Source organism: Acinonyx jubatus, chromosome D2, assembly GCF_027475565.1.
Source record: "Acinonyx jubatus isolate Ajub_Pintada_27869175 chromosome D2, VMU_Ajub_asm_v1.0, whole genome shotgun sequence".
NCBI lineage: Eukaryota > Metazoa > Chordata > Mammalia > Carnivora > Felidae > Acinonyx > Acinonyx jubatus.
The window spans coordinates 38,187,287-38,210,577 of NC_069393.1; the positions used below are offsets into that span (position 1 = coordinate 38,187,287).

At 55.5% G+C, this 23,291-nt stretch overlaps 1 protein-coding gene across 1 annotated transcript in view; it reads right to left on the reverse strand.

The window, feature by feature from the left end:
- Window positions 1-380: 380 nt before the first annotated feature.
- Window positions 381-23,291, reverse strand: part of ZCCHC24 (zinc finger CCHC-type containing 24) — a 63,434-nt gene continuing 40,523 nt past the window's right edge. Inside the window, exons 3-4 of the mRNA XM_027062412.2 lie at window positions 12,269-12,433; window positions 381-4,646 (exon numbers count right to left, since the gene is read on the reverse strand). Coding sequence (XP_026918213.1) covers window positions 4,533-4,646; window positions 12,269-12,433 — 279 coding nt within the window. The 3' untranslated portion in view covers window positions 381-4,532. The remainder of the gene's footprint in view (window positions 4,647-12,268; window positions 12,434-23,291) is intronic.

A 23,291-nucleotide genomic window follows, 5' to 3' on the forward strand; every position in this document is an offset into this window, starting at 1 on the left:
AGAAGCCCCAGTGTGGTCACGGCCGTGGGGCCTAGGGCTGCTGCCTCCAAGGGAGATTCACTCCTATATATGGTCACCCGGGAGTCCCACTGCTGAGCTAACGTGTGACCTAATGTGCTGACAATCTCGCCCAGTCTGGGGCCCAACTTGGGGAGGGCCCTCCCTCTGGAGAGAGCGTCTACTGTGGGGCAGAGGGGCTGGGAGAAGGCAGATCCACAGCATGGAGGCAGGGCAGGGACAAGATGACCCAGATTCGGGACAGCAGAAAGGCAGCTAGAAGACCCCCCCCCCCACACCCACCCACTTGACTTCACACATCTGTGAAAACGTCCAGCTCCCCACCGATGCTCTGTGTCAACAACAAAACCCATGAGCCTCTCTCGCTTTTAAAAGTTCTTTTAATACAGCATGAAAAGGCTATATTGCTATAGGCAAGCTGTATACAGATTTTCCAGGAATAAGGCACACAACGGAATGCCATCCCGAGGGCAGCCCTTCAGAGAGGCCGGGAGCCTTCTCCACACACCCTCCGAGCTGGGCCCACGGGTTCTGTTTGTCTCTTTAGCTGGACACACACATATTAACAGATACAGACATGGACAGGGTCACCACACGGGAGTGGAGGAGGTCCAACGGCGAGGTTGGCAACAGACAGCGATGAGCCCTTCTGCCACCAGCCCCTGGGGGACGGCTCAGCCACTTCCCTGAAGGCCGGAACGCCTCCCAAACTTCAGGGTTAGTTGTTGCACTGGGCTACAATGTAGTGATGTTGGATTAAATATTCATTTAGAGTAGATTCAAGTCTATTAGATGTTGGAGGGCAGGTGTAAGGGCTCCGGCTGACAAATCCAAGTTCAAAGAGCATGGGGCCCAGAGGCGTGGCTCAGACGGCAAAACTCCAAAGAGGGGCGTCCAAAGAAGTCTGCCTCCTGCTTCGTCTTCCCTGCTGGGCCCTGCTGACCCGAGCCCTCCACCAGGCCAAGGAGGCCATCTTCGGCTCTGGCCAATCATGGAGGGGCCGGTTAGTGATAATATGCTGGCTCTGTAATACTGATACGCCCCTCTTCCCCTGGCCCACTCCCTGCCCCCCTACAAAGTTAATAACCATAATAACAAGATAATAATAAGAAGGTGCAAGAGAATGGATTACAATGCTGTGTTTGTTATCCTCAGCTGAAGAGGCTCAAAGGGGTCACTATTCCCTTTTCGGCTATGTTACCTAATAATAGCTTCCCTTAAAAAAAAGCAATACTTTCCAAAATACACATATGTATAAATACAGGACACAAACATATTAATAAGTCTAAGCACTTGGATAATATGCTTGGCTACTTAATACTGATATTTTCATCCAAGGAAAACAACACAGAATAACAACAATATGGCTTAAAGAATTGCAAAGATTTTTTTTCCTCATCAGAATTATGTACCAACTTCATATAATATTCTATGTAGACAATATTTCCTTCTTAATGTAGTTCAGTTGCATACTTTTTACAGATCAAAGCATAGTAAAAAAAAAAAAAATCAAACCAAAAACAAAACGAAACAAAAAACCAACAACAGGAAAAAAGAGAAAAGTTATCACCATAAATATTTTCTTGCAGCTCAACCAGAAAGGTTTGCAAAATACTTCCAGAAATCTTCGTTTGATATTCTACTGCCCTCCTGAAATCTCCAAAAGTTTGAAAATGCCTCTCTTTTTGTTTTTTTTTTAATCTCAAAGATCAGGCAATTATATTTTTTCTTTTTTCTTTTCTTTTTTTTTTTTTTTTTAAAAAAGGCCCCTCAAATATATACAGACAAAAATCACTGTCGAGATTTTTCGGGAGAAGGTAACAAATTCAGTGTTGTGAGAAAAATTGGTAACCAGAAAAAATTTTAACATCTATGAATTTTCTTTTCAAAATACACACATAGTATTTTTCTTTAAAAAAAAAAAGGAATCGTGTCAAGTATAACTCAAAATAAATACAAATTCACAAGTAGAGCTATCGAATACTTCATACGGGTTAAACACTGTTCTCTCTCAACTAGATCACTAGATCTACTAACTGCCTGCGATTGTCCCTTTTGAACGTACAAACCACACGCTTTCTTGTCTCCTGGGCTCCCAGGCCCTCTGAGCACTTCGTCCTCGCAGTACCCGGCCTCGACAACAGTGGCTTCTGCCGCCCATAGAGAGCTCCCCAGTTCAGCCAGAGCCGTGCAGGAGCAGGGGGTACACAGAGAGGCTGCTTTGGGGCAGGAAGGCCCGGCCCCCACGCCAGCCAGCTCTGCATAGAAGGCAGGGGCAATGACTGCCAGCTGGATGAGCCCACTGGAAAGGTCACTTTGGGGTGATATCCCATCTCCTACTGGCCCGTGGCAGGCCCGTGGACTCCAGCGGTCTGGAGCCTGGGTTCTTTTTAGGGTGTGGGCCTTCCCCACCACTGTGGGACAGTCGGCAGGCTCCGGGCGTCCTAGGGCCAGGGTCCCCCTCTGGGGCCAGGTCCCCGGAAGGGCTGGGTCCCAGTCCTCACAGCAGAGACGAGCTCACTGCCCACCACCGCGGACACTACCTTCAGCAGTGCTCTAGAATGACTGACAGCAACAGCTTCTCCCTGGGGACAGAGAGCCTTGGGCCAGGATGACTCCAGCCCACCTTGACATCATGGAGAAGACAGGAGACAGCTGGGAGGGATCCCTCAGTGGCATTCCCAGTGGAAGGGGAGGGTGTTCACAGTCGGTTCCTGGGCATTCTGCCCCTGTGGGCGGCAGGGAGGCGGCTACAGGGCTCGGGCTGGAACTAACACACTCTTCTTAAGTGCTCAGAGGGCATGGCCCCCTGATATCTACCCTGCAGCCCCCCTGGCTGCAAATACACTCACTCCGTCTCTTCAACGTGCTCCCTGGACCCCTGGTTAACACTTCACTGTAACTCCTCAGTCGTACACAGCATTTTCATTTGAAAACAAAAGGCGATTGGGCACCCGTTGGGTGACCTTGAGCCACGGTAAACACTGAATTTCAGGCCCATTTCATGGTCTGATTTTTTTTTTTTTTTTTTTTTTTTTTCCCACAGAGGCATGATGTTGGGGCAAAATCAAGTGACCCAGTCCTGACAGATGGCTCTCTCCCTCTCCCTGGGAGAAAGGAAGGATGATGGGACAACAAAATTAGGACTTCTCACGGGGGAGAGAGAAGAGAGGGGAGCGTGATCCCTCCCACCAGCCAGGACAGCGTTCTGACCAACGTGACTTGCCCAGAGGCCTCCCTGCTCCCTTGGGAGGTAGGAAATCATTGTCCCCATTTTATAAATGAGAAGTTCTGTAGCTTACATCGGGGTTGCCAAGTGTGACAGGGGATCCTTCTCCCTCATTTTTGCAGGGATGGGGGACCTCAGGCGGGGCGGGGGTGGCAGGGGGTGACGAGAAGACTGGCGCCCCTCAATTCTCACCTAAGTGACTGATGGGTGGCGGTGTGCAGTCTGGGACTTGGACGGCCTCTCCAAATAAGGCTCCATGTGAATCCCAGCACTGAAGCGGGCCTCTGCTTTCTGGAGTCACTCTCTCACCGGGGAAACCGAGGGCCGGAGATGAGAAGTTCTTCCCAAGGCTACGTAGTGTGTCAGCAGCAGGGCCAGCATTTGAACCCAGGTCTCCAGGACACCAGGCCTGCGTCTGTCCTGCCAGAGTGCCTTCCCCATTGGGCCCTTCAGCCTCGATCAGGGGGTGGCCCCTAGTGTTGGGGGGGAGGTGAAGGAAAAGGGTAGGGAATGGGCCTGACAAAATCCAAGCACAAAATCCAACCCCAAGTGGAAAACACGTGTGGTGGGGGGCAGGGGAGGCATTGTCTGATATGCCCCAGGTCACACCGTGGAACGCTGTCCAACATTCAGTGCCTCCCTGTCCCTGACCTCTGGGTCTAGGGTATGCAATGCTAATGATGTCAGAGGCAGTCGGGTTTGGGGCTCATGGTGGGCAGGGGGCAGAGATGCCCACTCCCCAGCAGCTGCTAGAACCGGTGTCAGCTAGCCAGGATTGCTGACACAAACAGGACAGAAAAGTAGGGCTCTCTGAGTGGCTTTGCACTCAGGGCAGACTGGAAGGTTCTGGGTAGAGAAGGAGGCCTGGGTAGTCCTGGGGAGACAGTCCCCTGCAGGCTTTGGGATTCACAGTAAATTTAGTGCACTTGTGGCCAATGCAAGGCTGCTCAGCCCAAAGGGAGTCTCAGAGGAAGGGACCCTGCAGGGGACACCCAGGGCTTTATGGGGTCCTGTGTACTGACCTCCGCTCACCCTTGCCCCTTCTGCACAGACCCCAGGCCCACCTGTAGAGAGTCCCAGAGACCCGGCTTTCTGTGGGGGCAGCTATGTCAGTAACACTGTTTGTCAACACACGCGAGACAAGAACCTAAGAGGCCCCCTGCCTAGGCCGGTAAGGCTGCGAGGCCCCGCCCCCACGCACGCCGCCGCACGGAGAGACACAGGGAGGGGGCGTGGTCTCTGGCTGGCAGGAAGGTGGCTGTGGGCGCAGCGGGCTGGCGGCGGCTCATTGCACTCGGCGGCAGTAGTAGCCCAGCACCTTGCACTTCTCACAGAGGTGCTGGGGGTGCTCCTTGCTCTGGTCGGACACGTCCAGGCCATCGGGCTTCTCCAGGGGTCTCTGCAGAGAGGAAGGAGGGAGTGGAGAGAAAGACAGAAACACAAACAGAAGCAGGGAGAGTGAGACAGAGGCAGCGAGGGACAGCACCAGACAGACAGACAGACAGACGGGGAGGGGGTGCCCAGAGAGCGAGCCTGTAGTCACAGAGGTTGTTTGCCTAGGCGCTTGGGCCCTTCCTGCCTCTGGCCTGTTGCAGGTGCGTGTCCTGGGCTGGGGCTGGGCAGTGGGAGGGGCTCCTGTACCCGAGCGACTAGTCTAGACACCACCGTGCCCTCCCCCAGGACTCTCTGAGCAAGCCCAGGACAGAGGTGGGACAGTGGGGCACAGACATCACCCAGGTGAGGAAACCGAGGCCCAGAGCAAGGAAGACGCAAGCCCAGTCTCCTGATTTCCAACACACCCAGTGCTCCTCGCCAGGCCGCTTGTCACTCCCATGCTTCGGGGTTAGGGTGGATGAGACCTCAGCTCCGTGAGGTTAGCAGCCGGTGCCCCTCATCCCAAGGCCTGGTACTGTCCGTTGAGTGGCCAAATGATCAGAACTTCACTATATGATTTTAAGGAGCCTCAGTTGCCGCACCTGTAAAGTGGGCCATCACTGCACCTCGTCTGTGGGGCCGTGGGAGGAATCAGATGTCTGGATGTTTGTACGCTAAGCAGCGTGAGGCACGTACGAGAATACATCTGTGACATAGGGAGCTTCCCACTCCCTCTCACTCTCCTGTCCTGGTTCTCAAAAGCCAGGAAAGATTTGTTCCCCTGGAAATTTTACGGAGGCTATTAGGCACACCTCTTGAAGCAGATAGTTTCGTGGCTGGCAGGCGAAGCCTCAGCCCAGAGCCCCCTCCTGCAGAACAGTCCCCTGCATGGATCTGGGGGGACTCAAGGGAAGCCAGCTGGGACCCACACGCTGGGGACAGGGAGCAGGAACTGCAGGCTGGTGTGAGGCCAGGGAGCCTCGGTGCCAGTGACCGTGACCAGGGATGGCCCTGGAGGGAAGCTGAGGGTGAGCACTGCCTCCTGGGCAGACCACGAACCTCTCAAAAGTAGTGCACTGGCTTTACCCAATACCTGGCCCGAAGCTGACACTCGCAGCGGTCTGGGAAATGGAAGAGTCACGGGGGTCTAGGAGATGAACACGGGGACTGCGGATGGGCAGGGTTCTGATCCAAGGGTCATAAAACCCACCTCTGCACTTTCAAGCCTAGAGCCACACAGAGAAAGCCTGCAAAAAAGGACGGGAGCCTTGGCCTTGTCTCAAGGGGTTTTGAGATGACTGGCTTTCCTGGCCAGGGGAGAGGAGAAAGAGTTTGGCTTTGTGTCAGATACGGGCTTGAACTACCTACAAGCTGTGTGACCTTGGGCAAGCCACCGACCCTCTGATCCTCAGTCTCCCCGTCTGCAGAAGGGGACATTGATAACACTTTTCTCACGGGGCTGTTGTTACATCTCAGTGAGTAGAAAGAGCATAGCAGATAAAAACTATTAATGTTGCTTGTTATGATTATTAATGGGAAGGGGATACCACCAGGTAAAGAAAGGGTCACTGAAGCCACGATTCCAAGCTTGAAGGCCTGTGAAGGCCCCATCACCTGCTCTCCTAGGCATCTCATAAATACCAACAGCACCCCATGGGTGAGCTAGGGCCGAGGACCTCCCTGCTGGCCAAGCTCCCTGGCTGAAAGAAGGGCTCCCTGACCTTGAGCTGAACTCTGGGTCCCTATACGTCCACCTGTCATCACAGCCACACAGGGGCCACACACTCTCCGCTTGGCTCCCACAGGCCTGAGAGAGGTAATACTGGGGTCTCCCCTCGTCCAGATCAACTCAGCCTGGTTTCTAGCTCTCCTCCCCAACTCTTCATGCTGGCCAGGGCCCCTCCTTGAACCAGCCTTCCAGGTGGGGCCAGAGATGCCAGAATAAGCAGGCCTGAGGCCACTCTTGCCCCCCATGGTTTACACCTTGCAAAGCACTGCCACACAAATCATACCATCCAACCTGACAGCCTGGCTGGGAGGGGCACATTACTCTCGCCATATGTTACAGATGAGGAAACTGAGGCCCCAAGACATTAAGGGTCTTGCCCTGGGGCCTGCAGCTTCACCTATCTGCCCAGGGCTGTTGGACAACAACTTTCTCCTCCGGAGCCTCAACGTACCCTTGTGTAACCTGGGCGGGAGGTCAATAACATATACCGTATGCGTGATAGAGAGAGAAGTCGGTGTCTTAAAGCACTGTATAACCATCAAGTCAAGCTCTGCGAGACTTAGCAATTGCTGGGTGACCTCCAGAAGTTCCTTAACCTCTCTGTGCCTCAACGCCCTCTTCTATAAAATGGGGCTAATAAGGGCACCTACTTGTAAGGTGGTTGTGAAGAGTAAATGAGTTAATACATACCAAGTTAGCTGGCACATGAAAACCAAAGTGCTGGCCAGTATTAATATCACATATCATTGTTGCTATTATTAGTATTATGTAGGACTGGGGGCAGGCTGGGAGTGAGGGATCCAGCTGAGTCCCCGTGGAAACGCCCTTGCGATACCCTCACCATCCCTCCTCCTTGGCCGTGACCCTATCAGTGTCCCTTTCCCTTCCCTCCATGGGTCGGGGCTCCGCTGAGTGGAGGAGCACAGGGTGGGGGCGGGGGGGAGCCGCCAGGATGACTCCCCTCTGTGGAAGGAAAACCTTCAGCTGCTGGGATGGATCACCCCAGGGCCGCCCCCACCCCCCAGCAGGGAGGCAGAGCCCTTCAGTGTTTTCTTCTCCTAGGGGGCAGGGGAGCCGCAGCCGGAGCCTGACGGGAAACAGATGTGGCAGGAGAGGGAGCAGAGGGAACCGGAGGGTTCTCAGGGGATGGATGCCCCACAGGTCAGAGCTCAGGGGGCAGAAGAAATAAAGCAGCTCCTCTCCACCATGGGGGCCTGGGGTGGGGGGGGCGGCGAGGGCCCCAGGTCTTCCTCTGAGCTCTTCAAAGGCCCCTGATTGCTGGGGAGTCGGGTGGGGACATGCCCCTCCCCACCCAGCCTGCAACCCCTCAGAGACAGAGGAGCCAGGTGAAAAGTTCGTAGAGGCCAGGAGAGGAGATTGGGGATGCTAGGTGCTGGGACACTGGGTCCTAGGCCCCCTTAACATTACCTGGCTGAGGGGCTTGCTCAAGCCCTGTGGTCTCTCTGGGCCTCAGTTTCCCTACTGCACACAGCAGGGTTCAACCAATAGGGCTGACGGACGGAGAGGGGAAGAGCAAAGCCACATGTTTCCGGAGGATCCTTCTGGGTCGGGTACCAGTGCGGAGACTGAGCCTGAGTATGGGGGTGCCCGTGGGGGGCTGCGCTGAGACTGAGTGTGGCAGGATGCTCCAAAGCACAGCTGGCCTGGGGATGGTGGCTCCTTCCTCGTGGAAGGAGCGAGGAGCCCTGCCCTGCCGGATGCTAGGGCAATATAGGGGCAGGGGCCGAGGAGGCTGGAGCCACTGCAGGGAGGCTGGCACCCTGGCCTCAGGCCTGTGGGCGAGGCCGTGCCTCTCTGCTCAGGTTGCAGAGGGTATGGGCATCATAAAGACCAAGTGAGCCTCCCAGACCCCCAGCACCGACCCAAGTCCTGCCCTGACCCGCGCAGCTGAGCCCCCTTGGGGGCTCCCCAGCCCAGCCCACCACCGTGACGTGGCCTCCGTGCTCCCCTTTCCCTCTGGCCCCAAACTTGATCCCTCTTCATGAAACCCAGCTTCTCTACGGACCTTGAGTCAATCACTTACACCCCTTGCCTCCCTTTCCCCCTCTGTAGAAAGGAAAGACAGCAGTGCTGACCTCGTGGGGTAGCTGAGAGGATGACGGGTATTAAGTACTGTTACAATTTTCCCATCCTTGCCCTCTCCCATCACGGGGACCCACCTGCAGCCTCCTCTCTCCCTCCCGCCCCCAGGAGCACGCTGAACCCTTCGCTCCGGCACACCCAGTGCCTGTGCAGCTGAGCTGAGACACGTACTGACTCCCGCCTGGCCTCAGGCCTGGGCCCCCCAGCACTTCAACAGACCGTCTCCAAGCACAGAGGCAAGTTCAACCCCATTTCCCACCCGGGGACCTTGGGAAGAAGACGGGGCTTCTCAGGGCCCTGCTTCTCCTCCCTGTGAAATATGGATGAACGGAACACCCCATCTGAGGACAGAGTATACACGAGGGGTGTGTAGGGACTCAGCAGATGATGCCCAGAGGATGATTCGGGCCAGAGTTTCCCTAAATGCCAGTTGCTAACCCTGTCCGATTGAATCCCGTCGCTGCAGTTGGAGAAGGGAAGGCCTAGAAGCCCTGAACTTGGTCGTCCTTCAGCACCTGCACAGATCTGGCCCCGGAGGAGCCCTCAGCCAAGTGGGTCCATGAGAGAAGGAATGAACCCCTCTGAGCAGCACTGGCCATGCCCCAAGTGCCCCTGGGAGCGCGGAGTTCAACCCACAAGGTAGTGTGATCATTGTCACACATGGTGGGAAAGGTGTCTTGGACTGGCGTCTCCAACCTCAGGAATTGCTGGGAAATCAGGAACCAGGACGCCTTGTCTCCTTTGAACTGCCTACTCCTGGCCCCATTCCCTGGATGTGCTCCCCAAACAGTAGGCCCACCCACCGGGTCACCAGGCCTGTCTTGGCACTGCTGGGCCTGGGTGCCCCCCTCTTTGCCGTTAGGATGTGGGCTAGGCTCTGCCCCTAAGGAGACCCCGTCTGCTGGACCTTGAGGGCCAGCTTTGAGTCTCCTTGCCCACCTGTCATAGTGTGGTTGATGGGAACCACAGAAACCCTTGGGGGAGGGGGTGGGGAGGTCTGCAAACAGAGGCAATGGAGGCCAGCATGAGGGTCATAAAATCACAAGATGTTTCAATCAGGAGAATCCTCTCAGATGGCTCCCACGTGCGCTAACAGGATAAAGCCCAAACTCCACACCATGGCCTCCGAGCCAGTCCCAGGCGGCCCGCCCCCCCCCCACCTCTGCTTCACCCCTCGGCTCCACCAGTGCTCTGTGCCTGACCCTGGCCTCCCCACTTCGCACATGCTGTTCCCTCCAGCTCGGCCACCCCCACGCAGCCCCCTGCAAGCCTCCACCACAGCTCAGCCAACATCAGTGCCTCACGGGAGCCTTCCCCAAGAGCCTCAAAGCCCACCTCCCTTCCTGGCCCGTCTCCTCCACCCCTCTGCTCCTGCCATCCTTCTTGGTGACTCGGCCCACACGGGGAGGACTGGCCCTAGCCCTGGCTCCTTAGTGCCCCCGTGCCATCGTCAACGTGACCTTCTCTCCCACTGCCCCCTTGGCCACGCCCTGGACTTGGTCTTCAGACCAAGAGCTGCTCTCTGTGCAGCTCCACCCGGCCTGGGCCCCGCCTCATCCTCCCTTCCCATTAGGGCCCTTCTGGCCTCCCTTCCCGGCCATCCGGCTGACATCCCAGGACCACGCATGATCACACTCCTCCAAATATGCCAGCTCTTCAGCCTTCCTCCCTCTGAATCACTGTCCTGGCAAACCTCTGCCCCCGTCCACTGACTCTGGCCCATGCCTGCCCCGTGACCCTGCTGGAGCAAGTCACAGAACCAGGCTGGTGGCGCCAGTTACAAGCTCACACCTCCCCGGGCCTGGGACGCAGCTAGATTTCTTTAGGAGGCCCATGTCCTCCGTCCTTCCCTGAGGCCACCACATCCCCCCTCACTCTCATTTCTCCTGAAAACCTCCTGTCCCATTTCAGAGAGAAGACGGAAGCCTTGGAAGTGAAGCTCGTCTTCTTTGTGCCATCAAACCCACCAACCTTCCTGACCACTCCCACGTCCCCCACCTCCCGTGCCATGGTAAGGCATCACCCCCTTGCTCCCGTATCATCAGCCCTTTGCTTCCTTCTGGATCCTTCTCACTTGCCTGTAACATGCTCCAGGACTTCCCGTCTCCATAACACCCACCTCAATGCCACCTGCCCTCCTGTGGCTACTGCCCCATATCGCTGCTTCTCTCTACAATCAACCCCCCTTGAGAGAGTAGACAATGAAGCCTGGCCCAACAAACCCCTCCAACCCCCGTCATGGCTCCACAGCCACGGCCCCAGACAACACGTCCACTAAGAATCGACGTCTCCACTCTGTCCTTACGCCTGACCTGCAGGGCACCGGCTTAGTGGTTCTCAGACCTTAGGTGCAGTTCAACGAGATAACCATGTAAACGTGGCGCCCCGTGAAATTTGAGGACCGCCTCGGTGTTGCCAAATCTCCAGGGCACTTGGCCATGACCATTATACCAGACATCTCTGCACCAACCACACCTGCCCACTTGAACGGTACACCCCCCCCCCCGACCTCCAGGACTCCATGCTCCCCGGTTCTGCTCCGTGATGGATCCTTCTCCTCTAGCTGAGCCCCCAGTGCTGGGATTCTCCAACACATGGACTGGGGAATTCTGTCTCTACTTTGTGTACATTCTGCAGGAAATCTCATCCACTCCCTACATACCTCTAAGTCCATGATACCCGAGTATGTAGAAGCCACTGTGACTTCTCATATGAGCTTCAAAATGACAAATCCGACTGCCTTCTTGACGTCCGGACTTAGATTTTTCAGGAACATCTCACATGTAACATGTGTATCAGAGGACTTTTGCTTTTATCTGGGATACCTAGGTCTCACCCTGCCCTGCCCCCAGGCCGGGATCCACTCAAGGGTGATAGTTCTCCCAGATTCCTGCCTCTCCCTCACCTCCCACATCCAATCCGGTGACATTTTGTGTTGGACTCAGGTCCAAGGCCACCTGCTAGGTTCAGACCTCTCCCAGCGCGCACGGGACGCCATGGCTTTCCCACTGGACTCCTCACTGTTGATCAGCCAGCCCCACCAAGACTAATGTCTGCACACACCCAGGACAATCATCTCAAAGTAAAGCTGAAAGTGTTGTTCCTCGTGGGTTTCGAGAGAGCACCCACCCCACCCACCCTATTCCTCTTGCCCTGCTCTCCTGATTCTTCACTTAGGTTTGGGCCTTGAGCACCCAAGTCCTTAAGGCCACGGGGCATTTGCACCTGCTGTACTGTCTTCTTTGGATGGTCTGTAACAGGTCTGGCTTCCTCCCATCCTTCAGGCCCCGGAGTAAACGGGCCTCCTCTTTGCAGCCTGCAGTGAGTACATCCTCCCTGGGATGACATCTCTGTCCCCCAGGCCCCAGCGTGCCCACGTGTACCTTGGCCACCAGCCCCACACTCAGTGCCTGGTACACTGGGGCCGTCCTGTATACATGAGTCAACTGAGTGAGCAAATGAACGAGATACGTGTTCTCTGGAGTGAGTGCCCTGCTGCCCCCCACATCCCCGCTCATCTCACAACAGGACCCCGAGCTCATTAGTACCGAAGAATTCACCGGGGGTCTGTGGTCTCAGGGTCTTGGTGAAATTGTCCCTTTACCCTCCTTCCCTGGGGAAATGGTGCTCCCTCACCCCCATTTCGGATGAGAACAACAAAGGGCCAACCAACGTGGAGAGATCTGGTCTCCTCCTTGTCATATGAAGGAGTAAACCGAGGCCCAAGAGGGACAAAGTCACCCTCCCCCACACCCGAGGCCCTTCAGAGAGCCCCTCCCGCCGTGGCTCCCGCGCTCCCGGTGCCCGCAGCTCACCTGCTTGTGCGGGTACACGTTGATGTGGCACTTGATGCACTCCTGCCCCATGTTGGCCCAGGAGTTCCCGCTCATCCATTTTCTCTTGCACTTGGGGCACTTATACTCGCCGAAACAGCGCTTCTTGCCCTGGTACGGGGTCAGACCCTCGCCTTTGGGGCGTGCCTAGAGGACAGGAAGCAAACGCAGGGCGTTGGGGTCCACCGGCCCAAACTGACGCCCCTACAGGGGTCGCCCGGTCTTCCCCTTCCTCCTTCACACTCCATGTGCAGACACCTTTCGTCCCCATCCAGGGAACACCGGGCGACCCCCAGAGCACACCCGGGATCCCAAGGCTGGGAGACCCACACAAGGGAGACAGAACAGAGGAGGCGATGGAGGGTACACATCCTTTCTAGATTTCGGGGACCAAACTGTGTGATGGTGGCCAGGAATTCCTTCTCTGACTCCGATGTCGTAAAAAGGCAGCCAGTGGTCGCAGGCACCCGCACACAGGTGCTCTTTGGCCACACGGTGGTGTGGTTTAAAGGGTTATGGGGGGGGGGGGGGGGCGCGCCCGGGTGGCTCAGTCGGTTGGGCGTCCTACTTCGGTTCGGGTCACGATCTCGTGGTTCGTGGGTTCAGGCCCCACATCAGGCTCCGCACCGGCAGTGCGAAGCCTGCTTGGGATTGTCTCTCTCTTCCTCTCTCTCTGCCCCTCCTCTGCTTGCGCTCTCTTTCTCTCTCCAAATAATAAACTTAAATGGTTATCGGAGAGGCAACGCAGGCACAACGTGTGCAACCCGGAAGGTGTATCTCCCCTCCCCCTGGTCCCGGCCACAGCTCCCCTCGTGGAGGCCTTCTTCATTTCCTTTACACCACCCCGGGATGGGTTCTGCATTTACAAACATACACACCATATAGACACGCACTCACGTCCCCATCCCTCACTCGAAGGACACCTTATACCTTCCGTTCTGCATCTTCCCTTTCTTAGTAAGCTATCTCGAGCATATTATTATTGTGAGATATGCAATAACACACCTCTTCCCTGCATCAGTACAAATGGCCCTGCCGTGTTCTGTTTAACAGCTGTACAGCGCGGCGTCTATGCGAGCTCTGCGGCGCTCGCCAAGCACCACGACAGAGCACCTGGGTTCTCCCACTCTTCCGCTATGGCAGTGCGACAATGCGTAATTGTGTGTGCGTGTGTGTGTGTGCGCGTATCACATTTTGCACGCGTGAGGGGACATGTGGGGGATAAATCCCCAGAGATTAAACCGCGGCGTCAATGGGGATGCGCACTTTCAATTCTGAAGGATAATGACGCGTTGCCCCCGGCCCCCGCCCCCACCACCCTGCAAGGGTACCAACTTATTGTCCCATTCCCTCGCCAGAATCGCTGTCACTGTTGCCAGTCTAAGAGGTAGAAAGTCTTCTCAGAGTGGCTTTGACTTGTCTTTCTTTTATTGCAAGAGAGAATTCCCCGTGCATTTAAGAACCACTGTGCTTCCTTGGTTAATGTGTCACGTGGGTTGATGTGTGTCCTTTGTGATCTTTTTTTTTTTTCTGCTGGGGTTTGTGATTTTTCTTGTTGACTTGTAACTGCACTTTACCTATTAAAGAGACTAATTCTCTCCTGTGTGGTGTTTTTGGTTTTGGTTTAAGCAGCTTTAACAAGATATGATTCACAGACCCCACATTTCACCTGTACGAGGTGCACAATTCAGTGGGTTTTAGTACACTTCACAGAGTTTTATATTAACCCTCACTGCAATCTAATTTTAGAACATTTGGTTGTCCCCCCTCCCCCCAAAAAAGAAACCCTATATCCATTATACCCTTCTCACCCTACCCAGCCCTGGGCAACCACCAATCTCCTTTCTGTCTCTAGAGATTTCCCTGTTCTAGATGGTTCATATACGAGGAATCACACAATAATCATCCTCTTGTGTCTGGCTTCTTTCATTCAGTGTAATGCTTTTAAGGATCATCCATGTAGGAGCACGTCTCAGACCTTTATTCCGACTTGTTGCCAGATACTATCCCATGGTGTGGACATGCTGTATTTTATTACTTATTCATCAGATGATAGACATTTGGGTTGTTTCTAATTTGGGGCTATTATGAATTATGCTGTGATGAACATTCACGTACAAGCTGCAAGGTGTTTTATAAACTTGGATTAGTCACCTCAGTATTTGAAAATGGGACATTTCAGGGGCACCTGGGTGGCTCAGTTGATTAAGCGGCTGACTTCGGCTCAGGTCATGATCTCGCGGTCTGTGAGTTCAAGCCCGGCGTTGGGCTCTGTGCTGACAGCTCAGAGCCTGGAGCCTGCTTCCGATTCTGTGTCTCCCTCTCTCTCTGCCCCTCCCCTGCTTGTGTTCTCTCTCTCTCTCAAAAATAATAAACATTTAAAAAAATTAAAAAAGAAAAAGAAAATGGGAGATTCCACCTAGAAGTTAGGACCACATTGGTCCAGAAATCTCTCAGGTGACTATTCACTGAGGCTGAGGAGTGGCCCCATCACAATGACTGCACATCTTCCGTGTTGCCTCTGTTCCAACCAGCTGCTCCTTGCATTTACGTCACGTACTTGGCACTTGTAGGCTTTGGGTCTGACACAGGCTTAAACACACGTTCTCCACTGTGGATATTCAAAGTGTGGGTCCTAGACTGGCATCAGCAGCATTACCTGAGAGCTTGTTATAAATGCATGGTCTCAGGCTCCACCTTAGATCGACTGAATGGGAATCTGCATTCTAACAAGAGCCCCAGGGGATCCATGTGCCATTAAGTTTAAGAAGCTCTGGGCTACAGGGTGATCCGTCTCTACAGTCATGTTTGGGTAATTGCCCATTCACAAAGTAGCACATAAAGGTTAAGAGCACAGACTCTGGACTGAAATCCCAGCTTTGTGATCTTACGCAAATTACTCGCAAAGATAATGACACGAACCACCATCTGACTATTCTGAAGATCAAACGAGATAAACATGTAGAACACTTAGAACAGTGCCTGATACCTAAAACAGCAGTATTAGTTATTATTGTTATTTACGAACATAGAATAATAGCAGCACGTAAAGCAATAATTTCTTCCTTCAGGAACCGTGTCTCTTATTCCCAAGAGCCAATACCACCACTTGGTGACAGCCTACTAGAATTTCAGGCAAATCACTAAAAAGGGACATATTACTGAGTGTGTAAATCTAAATTTAGCAAGTGACAACAATACTGCCCTGATCTTTTGGGCCTGCTGCCTAATGTCTTTAGATCTTTATTGGCCTTCCTGGCGGCCATTATATCCTGGGGAGGACGCTCAGTCTGAGCTCCAAGGCAGGGCTGGCTCTCAGCACTGGCAGGTCTGTGAGGGAGGCTGGTTATGCCGAGGGGAGCACTCAGCATGCAGTCGGCATCCAGGCTCCAGTCAAATTGCGGTAGAGGGGTCAACTTATGCTTTGAGCTCTGTTGGTCTGAGGTCCGTGGGTGTGCAGTGATCCCTCTGACCCCTTCTGGTGCCACCCTTCCTACCTGGTGCCTCGTACCCGCAGCTTCAAAGCAACTCTAGCTTCTATGGCCTCCCTTCCCAGTAATCCTGAAATAAATGCTAGATGCACTCTTTCCCTGGTGTCTCCATTCATAAAGGCACCTACATTTAAAAGGTGCCTTTTAGGATGGGTAGGCACGGGGTGCCTCACCCATGGTAGCCTGTGAGACTCCTTGATTGAAGGGGGAAATGTGGGGGCCATCACCAGTCAGGCCCACTCTGGGATCTGGCCCTCCAGGCTTCTTGATTCAGAAACCGACAGGCCCTGCAGCTGGGGCAAAGGGCAGCGGGCAGGGTATCAGAGGGAGGGGGCAAGGCATCCTGGGGTCACTCAGCAGAGTGAAAGGTGAGGAATGGGGCAGAGCCGACAATTTGGTTCCCAAAGAGTCTCTGCTTCAGAAGGAAACCCACATGAAAAAGATGACACAGAATGTGCACCAAAGACAGAAGCAGGCAGATGAGAGGAAGGAGCGAGGGGAGGGTCGGAAAGCACCACCACACCGTGTAATTAGAAAACCAGCCGTTCTGGAGCCATCCATCAGGGAGTGTGAACTGCTGGGCAGGGCCCAGGGACAGGGGCTACCGCCTCCTGCAGGACCAGATGTCCTCAGCACCCCATTCCCACCCTGCCATCAGGCCAGGCACTGGCACCCCCGCTGCGTGGGACATGGCTCACACCATGGATGCCACGGCCAGGTGCCGGTGATCACATTCTGCCTCTGCTGGGACTATCTGGGGGACCCCGAGTGAGTTACTCAACCTTTCCGTGCCTTGGTCTCCTCATCTGGAAACCAGGATCATGGTGAGGGCCCGCCTCCCCAGGCTGCTGGAAGGATGGGAGGCATTCATGCATATGAAGGTGTTAGCTGACAGCTGGACATTACAAGTGCTCACTGAGCATTAGCAATTTCAGGATGATTTTTCTCCTGGGGCTGGTGCAGGGAGGGGTAGCAGCTGCCTTCGGGGCAATGCAGAGGCTGGGGCTGAGACCCGGGGGGTGTAAATCACAGGAGGAAAGCTCCCAAAGATGGGAGGGCACCTGGGTAAAGGGTGGGCCCACTATCCCCAAAGATGGAGGCGGTGGCAGGCAAAACAGGGACTGCATTAGGTATTTTCACCTTCTGGAATTTTCAGGGAAGAACCAAGAAAGACAGGGGAAGGCCGCGGAAGCTCTGTGGTGCTGCTGGCGGAGAACAAAGGGAAGAGCAAAGAGGGGAGACGCTTACAAGGGGCCACCTGTGTGCGGGGCTTTGCGCTCAGGGCTCCACAGCCTATCAGGCTCCCGCTCGACTCTTCCCATAACCCTGTGGGGCAAGGAATATCATCAACCCATTTAACAGATGGCAAAACTAAGGCACAGGGAAGGGGCAGGACTCGCCAAACAGCTTCCAGTGTCTGAGAAGCAGGACTAGGCCCAGCGGGCTTTTCCACGAGGCTACGTTTGGCCTCTCTTTTCTGTCTGTCACCCCCCAAATGTGTCTCTACCACAAAGCTGAGGGCTGTACTCAGAAGAAACGTCCTCAGCCCCTCTGCTCAGCCCAGCCTGGCGGCTCTGCCCTCCTGCGGGTCACAGGGGGAGAAATGGCCTGCAGGGCAGGGGTAAAGAGGCAGTGGAAGCCGGGGAAGACAGGCCAGAGGGCAGCTCTCAGCTCAGCAGCAAGGAGCCGCTTCCTGGAAGGACTTACTCCAACACTGTTTATGCTTACAGAGCAGGGCAGGGCCAAAGGGAGGAGGAATTTTTGATGGAACAAAGACTTCTCTACCCCCCACACTTTCCCCCTGCCTCCTCCCAGAAAGGCCAGCCTCTTCTCATAAACTTCAACATGAAACAGACGCTGACTGCTGACGGCTCTGCAGGGGCCGCCACCCGCCCGGGCTGGGAACGATGCCAGGCCTGACCTGCTCTCCTGACCCGGGCCCCTGCCACGTACGGCTCTGGGGAATCGCATCAGCCCCGGGCACAGCTCACTGGTGCTCAACACCACCCTGGTAGCACAGACAGGCCCTCTGGGGGCCAGAGAGGCAAGATGACTGGCTCAAGGACACACAGCAAGCCAGGGACTGGGCCGGGAGGAGGGGTTGGATCCTCCGGCCTCCAGACCGTGGCTGGAATCCTTGCGGAGGGCAGCCTGGGAAGTGGGCGGTGGGGGCTGCTGTGGGGGTAGAAAGGAGAACCTGGGCCAAGCAGCAGCTGAGAGCAAAGCTGGGCAGGTTGTGGGCAAGCCTCCTGCTTGGGAAGAGACACAGATGATGCTGACACTATCTGGGCACGGCTCCCTGTTTTTTTTTTCCCAACAGCTCATGAGATTTCTTATGGTTGATGGTAAGATGGTGAGCTGCCTGTCACTGGTGGTATGCAAGCAGAGGTTGTGTAAACCACTCTCAGGGAGGCTGCCAAGGGGACTTCTGTCTCGGTCAGACAGTTGGACCAGGTTACTGGGAGGGCGCTTGTAAGTCTTGTTGCTGGAGAGGGCCAACTAGCAGGGGTGGAGACAGGGCACTCCCAGACACCACCGGGAGTGGGGCCAAACAGGTATATTTCCTGCTAGATCCCTACAGCACAATTTGGTGAACAGCCTTCCCGCAGCTTTTAGAAATGACCGTTCCCCCAGCAAATCTATTTCCGGGCAGCCGTCCTAAGGAAACCATCAGAGATACGGACCAACAGGGTGTTCAAGAATGTTCAGCATTGTTTATGACGTGAACAGCTACAATGAGCTAAACATTCAACACCAATGCCCTGGTGCCCTCAATGATGTTACACCCTTCGGATGAATGACAGCAAAGCCGTTGAGATGCTCATGAGGAATTTTTTTGAAGGGTTTGGGGAAATGCCAATAAAGAAAACAGGACAAGGTGACAGGACATGGGCTGCTCCCAGAGTAAACCCATAAAAAGGAAAAGGGTGCACGAAAAGGGCCGGCAGGAAGGCAGAAGCCTTCAGAGGTTGCCTCCGGGAGACAGGATCCTCTATTCTAATTAAGGAATTGTCTTTAATGAGTAGGTGTGACTTTGGCGGTTCATTCTGCCGCTCCCTGGCCTGCGAGCCCCTCCTGCCCACGAGGGGGCGCCCTATGCTTTCCCAAGGTGGTGGCAACCCATCAGAGATGGCAACTCTACCCATACTTGTCCCCCACTTTGCCCCTGCAGGTGTGGCCACTGGGGCTTGCTGGACCCTGGCCGGCCTGCTGCTGGTTCTGTTGGCCCGCACTCATGTCCATAGGGTGGCCCTGCCCCCAGCCACCCAGCAGACTTCCCACCTCCTAGATTCCATCCACTCCCTCAATTTTGAGGACAGCTGGGAAGTATCCGCACCTGTCACATGACATAGAACTTGGCTGGTCAGTCTGCCAGTCCCTGCCCCTGTTTCCTGGAGTCCCACCCAGAGTGAGTAAGCCTTGAGGGTGAAGCTTGCTGTCCTCTTGCCCCTTTTAGATGGAGTTCCTTTTGCAGGGAGAGGACACTGTCGCCTTTGGTAGCTTGTGGCAGAGAGTCCCAGGGACCCTGGGCCCAGGAGGGGGCAGCAGGGTGGGCCTGCTGAGGCTATGTCCCCTGCATGTCAGGACTCCATGCCGGGTTCTGTTCCCAAGGATGCACGGGCTCTGCTCCCTGGATATAGGGCTCTGGCTGTGGTCCCAGCTGCAGGCCTCACCCCAGCCCTGGCCGCACCACCTCTGCCTGCCTGGGAGAGCAGCCTACGCCCAGCCAAGCTCTGGGACAGAGTAACAGCCACACTCTGGTCAGGGCCTTTGTATTCCTACAACCCCTACCTTATGAGCTAAGTATGATCAGTCCCAGGTTCAGACAAGAGCACTGAGGCACGAAGAGGTCAAAGTAACTTGCCCAAGGCCATACTGCCAGCAAGTGGTGGAGTCTGGATCTGAACCCAAGCCATCTGACTCAAGCCCACTCTCTCAACTGCCCTGCAACATGCCAGGATTACACACAGATAAGGAACCCGCCCAGCCAGGATGGGAAGAAACAGGAAACGGCTGCTACGGTCATGGGTCCTGGCATGCGGGGTGGCCCTGGGGGTGTCCCTTCCCCTCTCTGGGCCTCAGATTCTCCATCTCCAGAGTGAGGGTGGCACTGACCACCAGGCAGGGTCCTCTCCGAGGTCCATAAGTCAACGTGTGCCTGGCAGGCCCACTCACACTCCCCTCTCTGCTGTGGAGCTCTAGGCCGGCCCACGGTGCATCCAGCTGAGAGGCGAGGGCCGGAGCCAGGAGGAGCAGGGGGAGGAAATAAGGAACAGATGGGCTCCTAACCAGCTCCCTGTCCCACCCTGTCTGCATGCTTTCTTGCAGCCGGGTGCCTGGGTACTCCTGGCCCAGGGTTGGCAGAGGAAGAGCCCCGGGTCTGAGAAGTGTGAGATGCCCTTCCCCACAGAGGCTGAAGGGGCAGGGGTGACTGGTGCATAGTCCCAGGACCCCTTGTGCAGTTTTGCTGGCCCTTCCTAGATAGTTCAAGAGGGTTCTGGGGGCTCTTTCTGGATGCTAGGGCCCCCCCCCGGAGGGGGGCACTGCCCCTCTCCTGGATCCCCCTCTGTTGAGCCCCCCAGCCTTTCTCAGGCCTACCCTTTTGCCCTCCCTACTGTCTGTCTCGAGACTGGGACAATGGGGAATGAACAGGCGCTGTGGCCAGACGCCCGGGTTTGGGCCCTGGTCCTCCCATGCTCATCTCCAGTCTCTTCACCTGCAAATGAGGGGGCTGTTCTGGAGAAGCTGAGACACTGACATTTAGTGAGCACTTACTATGTGCCAGCTGCTTCCCAACGGCAGCCTCTCCATTTGATGGAATTGCAAAGCGAGGCCAAGAGAAGTCAAGCAACCTGTGCAGCACCCCACAGCCATGGAGCCCAGATTTGAACCCAATCTGCTAGCTCCAAAGCAACGCTTTCCTCCTTCTGCACAGCCGCTCCATGAAATGGCTGTGAGAAAGTTAGAGAACAAGCCTGCTCCCAGAACGACCCCACCTCTGACCCCCAGCTCCTGGCTATCAGCTCAATTACTCAGTCATTCAACTAACATTTCCTGAGCACCTACTCTGCGCCAGGCTCGGTGGAACATTCCAGGAAGACAGATGAGGAAAGTTCTCACAGTGGGGCCTGCCAACAGGGCCAGCCCTGCGACCCTTTCTCCAACTGCGGCCCACACTGGTTATGGACACTGGCAGCCACACGCTCTGGCCCAAGTGGGACTCAACACCTGCAGAAACAGTCGTGGACCCATGTCCTCAGGCAGAGACCACATTTCACCCTCCAGGTGACAAGCACGGAGCCAGTGCTCGGCACTGGAGAGTATCTCTAATCGATGCAACAGCCGTCCAAAATCATCACTCGTAACCCTAATGACAGATAAGGAAACTGAGGCTTGGGAGAGGGGCAGCGACTTGTCTGAAGTCACATAATGAGTAAGCAATGGGGCCAGGTTCTGAGCTCAAGTCTGTCCAGGGTTGACACCCACGCGTTTCCTTCTCCTGTGCTCTGGGACACTGCTTTAGGGACCCTCCAAAGCCCCCCACACTCACATGTCCACACACACACGGCCCACAGAGGCAAGCAGGACTGGTCCAGGCAGCTGCAGGCTCTGCGGAGGCCCCAGAGGAAGCAGGGATCAGAGGGACAGGTGGGCTGGGCCACACGGCCTGTGGGCTGCCGGGAGGGAGGGGGGACGAGGCAAGAGGCCACCCTGGGTTTCCTCTGGAGCCTCAAGGGCCCCCTTGTCTGAGCACAGGCGTCCTCGTCACCTCCCCCGGGGCCCCCTCCCCTTTTCTGGGTTCCTGCCGCAGCACAGCATGCGCCCAGAAAGCCCAGCCTCTTGTCACCCCTCCCACCCCGTTCCCAGCCCAAAGCCACCGCAAAAATGCCATCCTGATTCCACAACACTAGGGTTTGTCAAAGTGCCGGGGAACAATGGAAGCTTTCAGGAAAACCCTGGGGAGGGGGCATGGAGTGGGAGTGTGGAGAGGAGGGAAGGGCCGAGAGAGAGAGAGAGAGAGAGAGAGAGAGAGAGGAGAAAACAAGGGGGAGGCAGAGAGAGGCAGGGAAGAGAGGTGGAGTGACATCAGGAAGAGGGACAGGGAGGGTGGGGAAGGGTGAGAGTGAGCAGGACGGAGCAGAGTCTGGGAGAGGAGGGCCACAGAGTGACAGGACGAGGTGAGAGAGGAGGCGGGAAACGAACTACAGCGGAAACGACACCCGGAGACCAAGCCCCTCCGGCCCCGCACCCCACCCCCATGTCTCCAGCCCGGTGCCTGTGCCCTGAGGAGCCCTGGCAAGGAGGCAGCAGAAACCCCTCTCTCCAAACCCCACCCCGAGGCCAGGCAACGTGAAGTGCTTTTGGGCTAAACTTTTTGGAAAGCCAAGACTTTTTAATCACATGAACAACCACTCCCTGAGTTATCTGTTTCCTGCTTCTGGCTTTCCTCCACCAGCAAACCACATGGATCAGAGCTTAGGGGCGGGGAGGGGAAGAGGGGCCGGTCCAAAGGGGTGAAAAACATCCGAATCATAGCGATTGCAAAAGATCTGGATTTTCCTCCCCTCCCGCGGCTGCAGAGAGAACCACTGCCCATCCCGCGGCCACTGTAGGAGATGATTGTAAGACCCGCAACCGCCCTGCGGTTTGCCCATAGCTGGATGCTACTGAGTCGGACAACCATTTGCTCCAGGTCCCTGCACGTCCCTGTTTGGGTGGCCCATTTGCTCTGCAAGCCCTTTCTTCTGACTGCCGCCTCTCCTGCTCCAGCCACAACCGGGGTTCAGCCAGGCAGTCTCCCTGTGGTTTAATGACCACAGCAGGCTGGGACACCCCCACTCCCTGCCCATCAACCTGCAGGACTGAGGCAAAACACCAAAGGCTCCTTCCCCATCAGGCCCAGATGACCTTCTTCTTCTTCTTCTTCTTTTTTTTAAAGGTTTATTTTTTTATTTTGGAGAGTGAGAGCGAGAATGATCGTGAGTGGGGCAGAGGCAGAGAGAAAGAGGGAGACAGAGGATCCGAATCAAGCTCTGTGCTGACAGCAGCCAGCCCGATACAAGGCTCGAACTCATGAAACAGGAGATCATGACCTAAGCGGAAGTCGGGAGGCTTAACCGACTGAGCCACCCAGGTGCCCCCCCACCCAGATGACCTTCTAACCTCGGTTACTTGGAGGCAGCTATGCCCGCCTACAAAACTTACACTCAACGACAACAAAATCATTTTTTTGCAAATGCTGTGTCCTTCTTGCTCCCCACCCCCCAGGCCCATGCGTTTGCTCCTACTGTTTCCTATGCCCCAAATGTTCTCTACCTCGTGAATGCCCAGGTATCCTTCAAGGCCAAGCTCAAAGGCTCCTGCCTCCCCAATCCTAGACAGAGTTAACTGCCCTCCTTGAGGTGCTTACCTCATCTTCTGAGTCCCAGGCTCCTGCACTGACAACCCTCCCCCAGAGAAGGCCCCAGCTCCCCAAACTCCCAGGGGGACTCTGCGGTCTGCACCACTGGCTT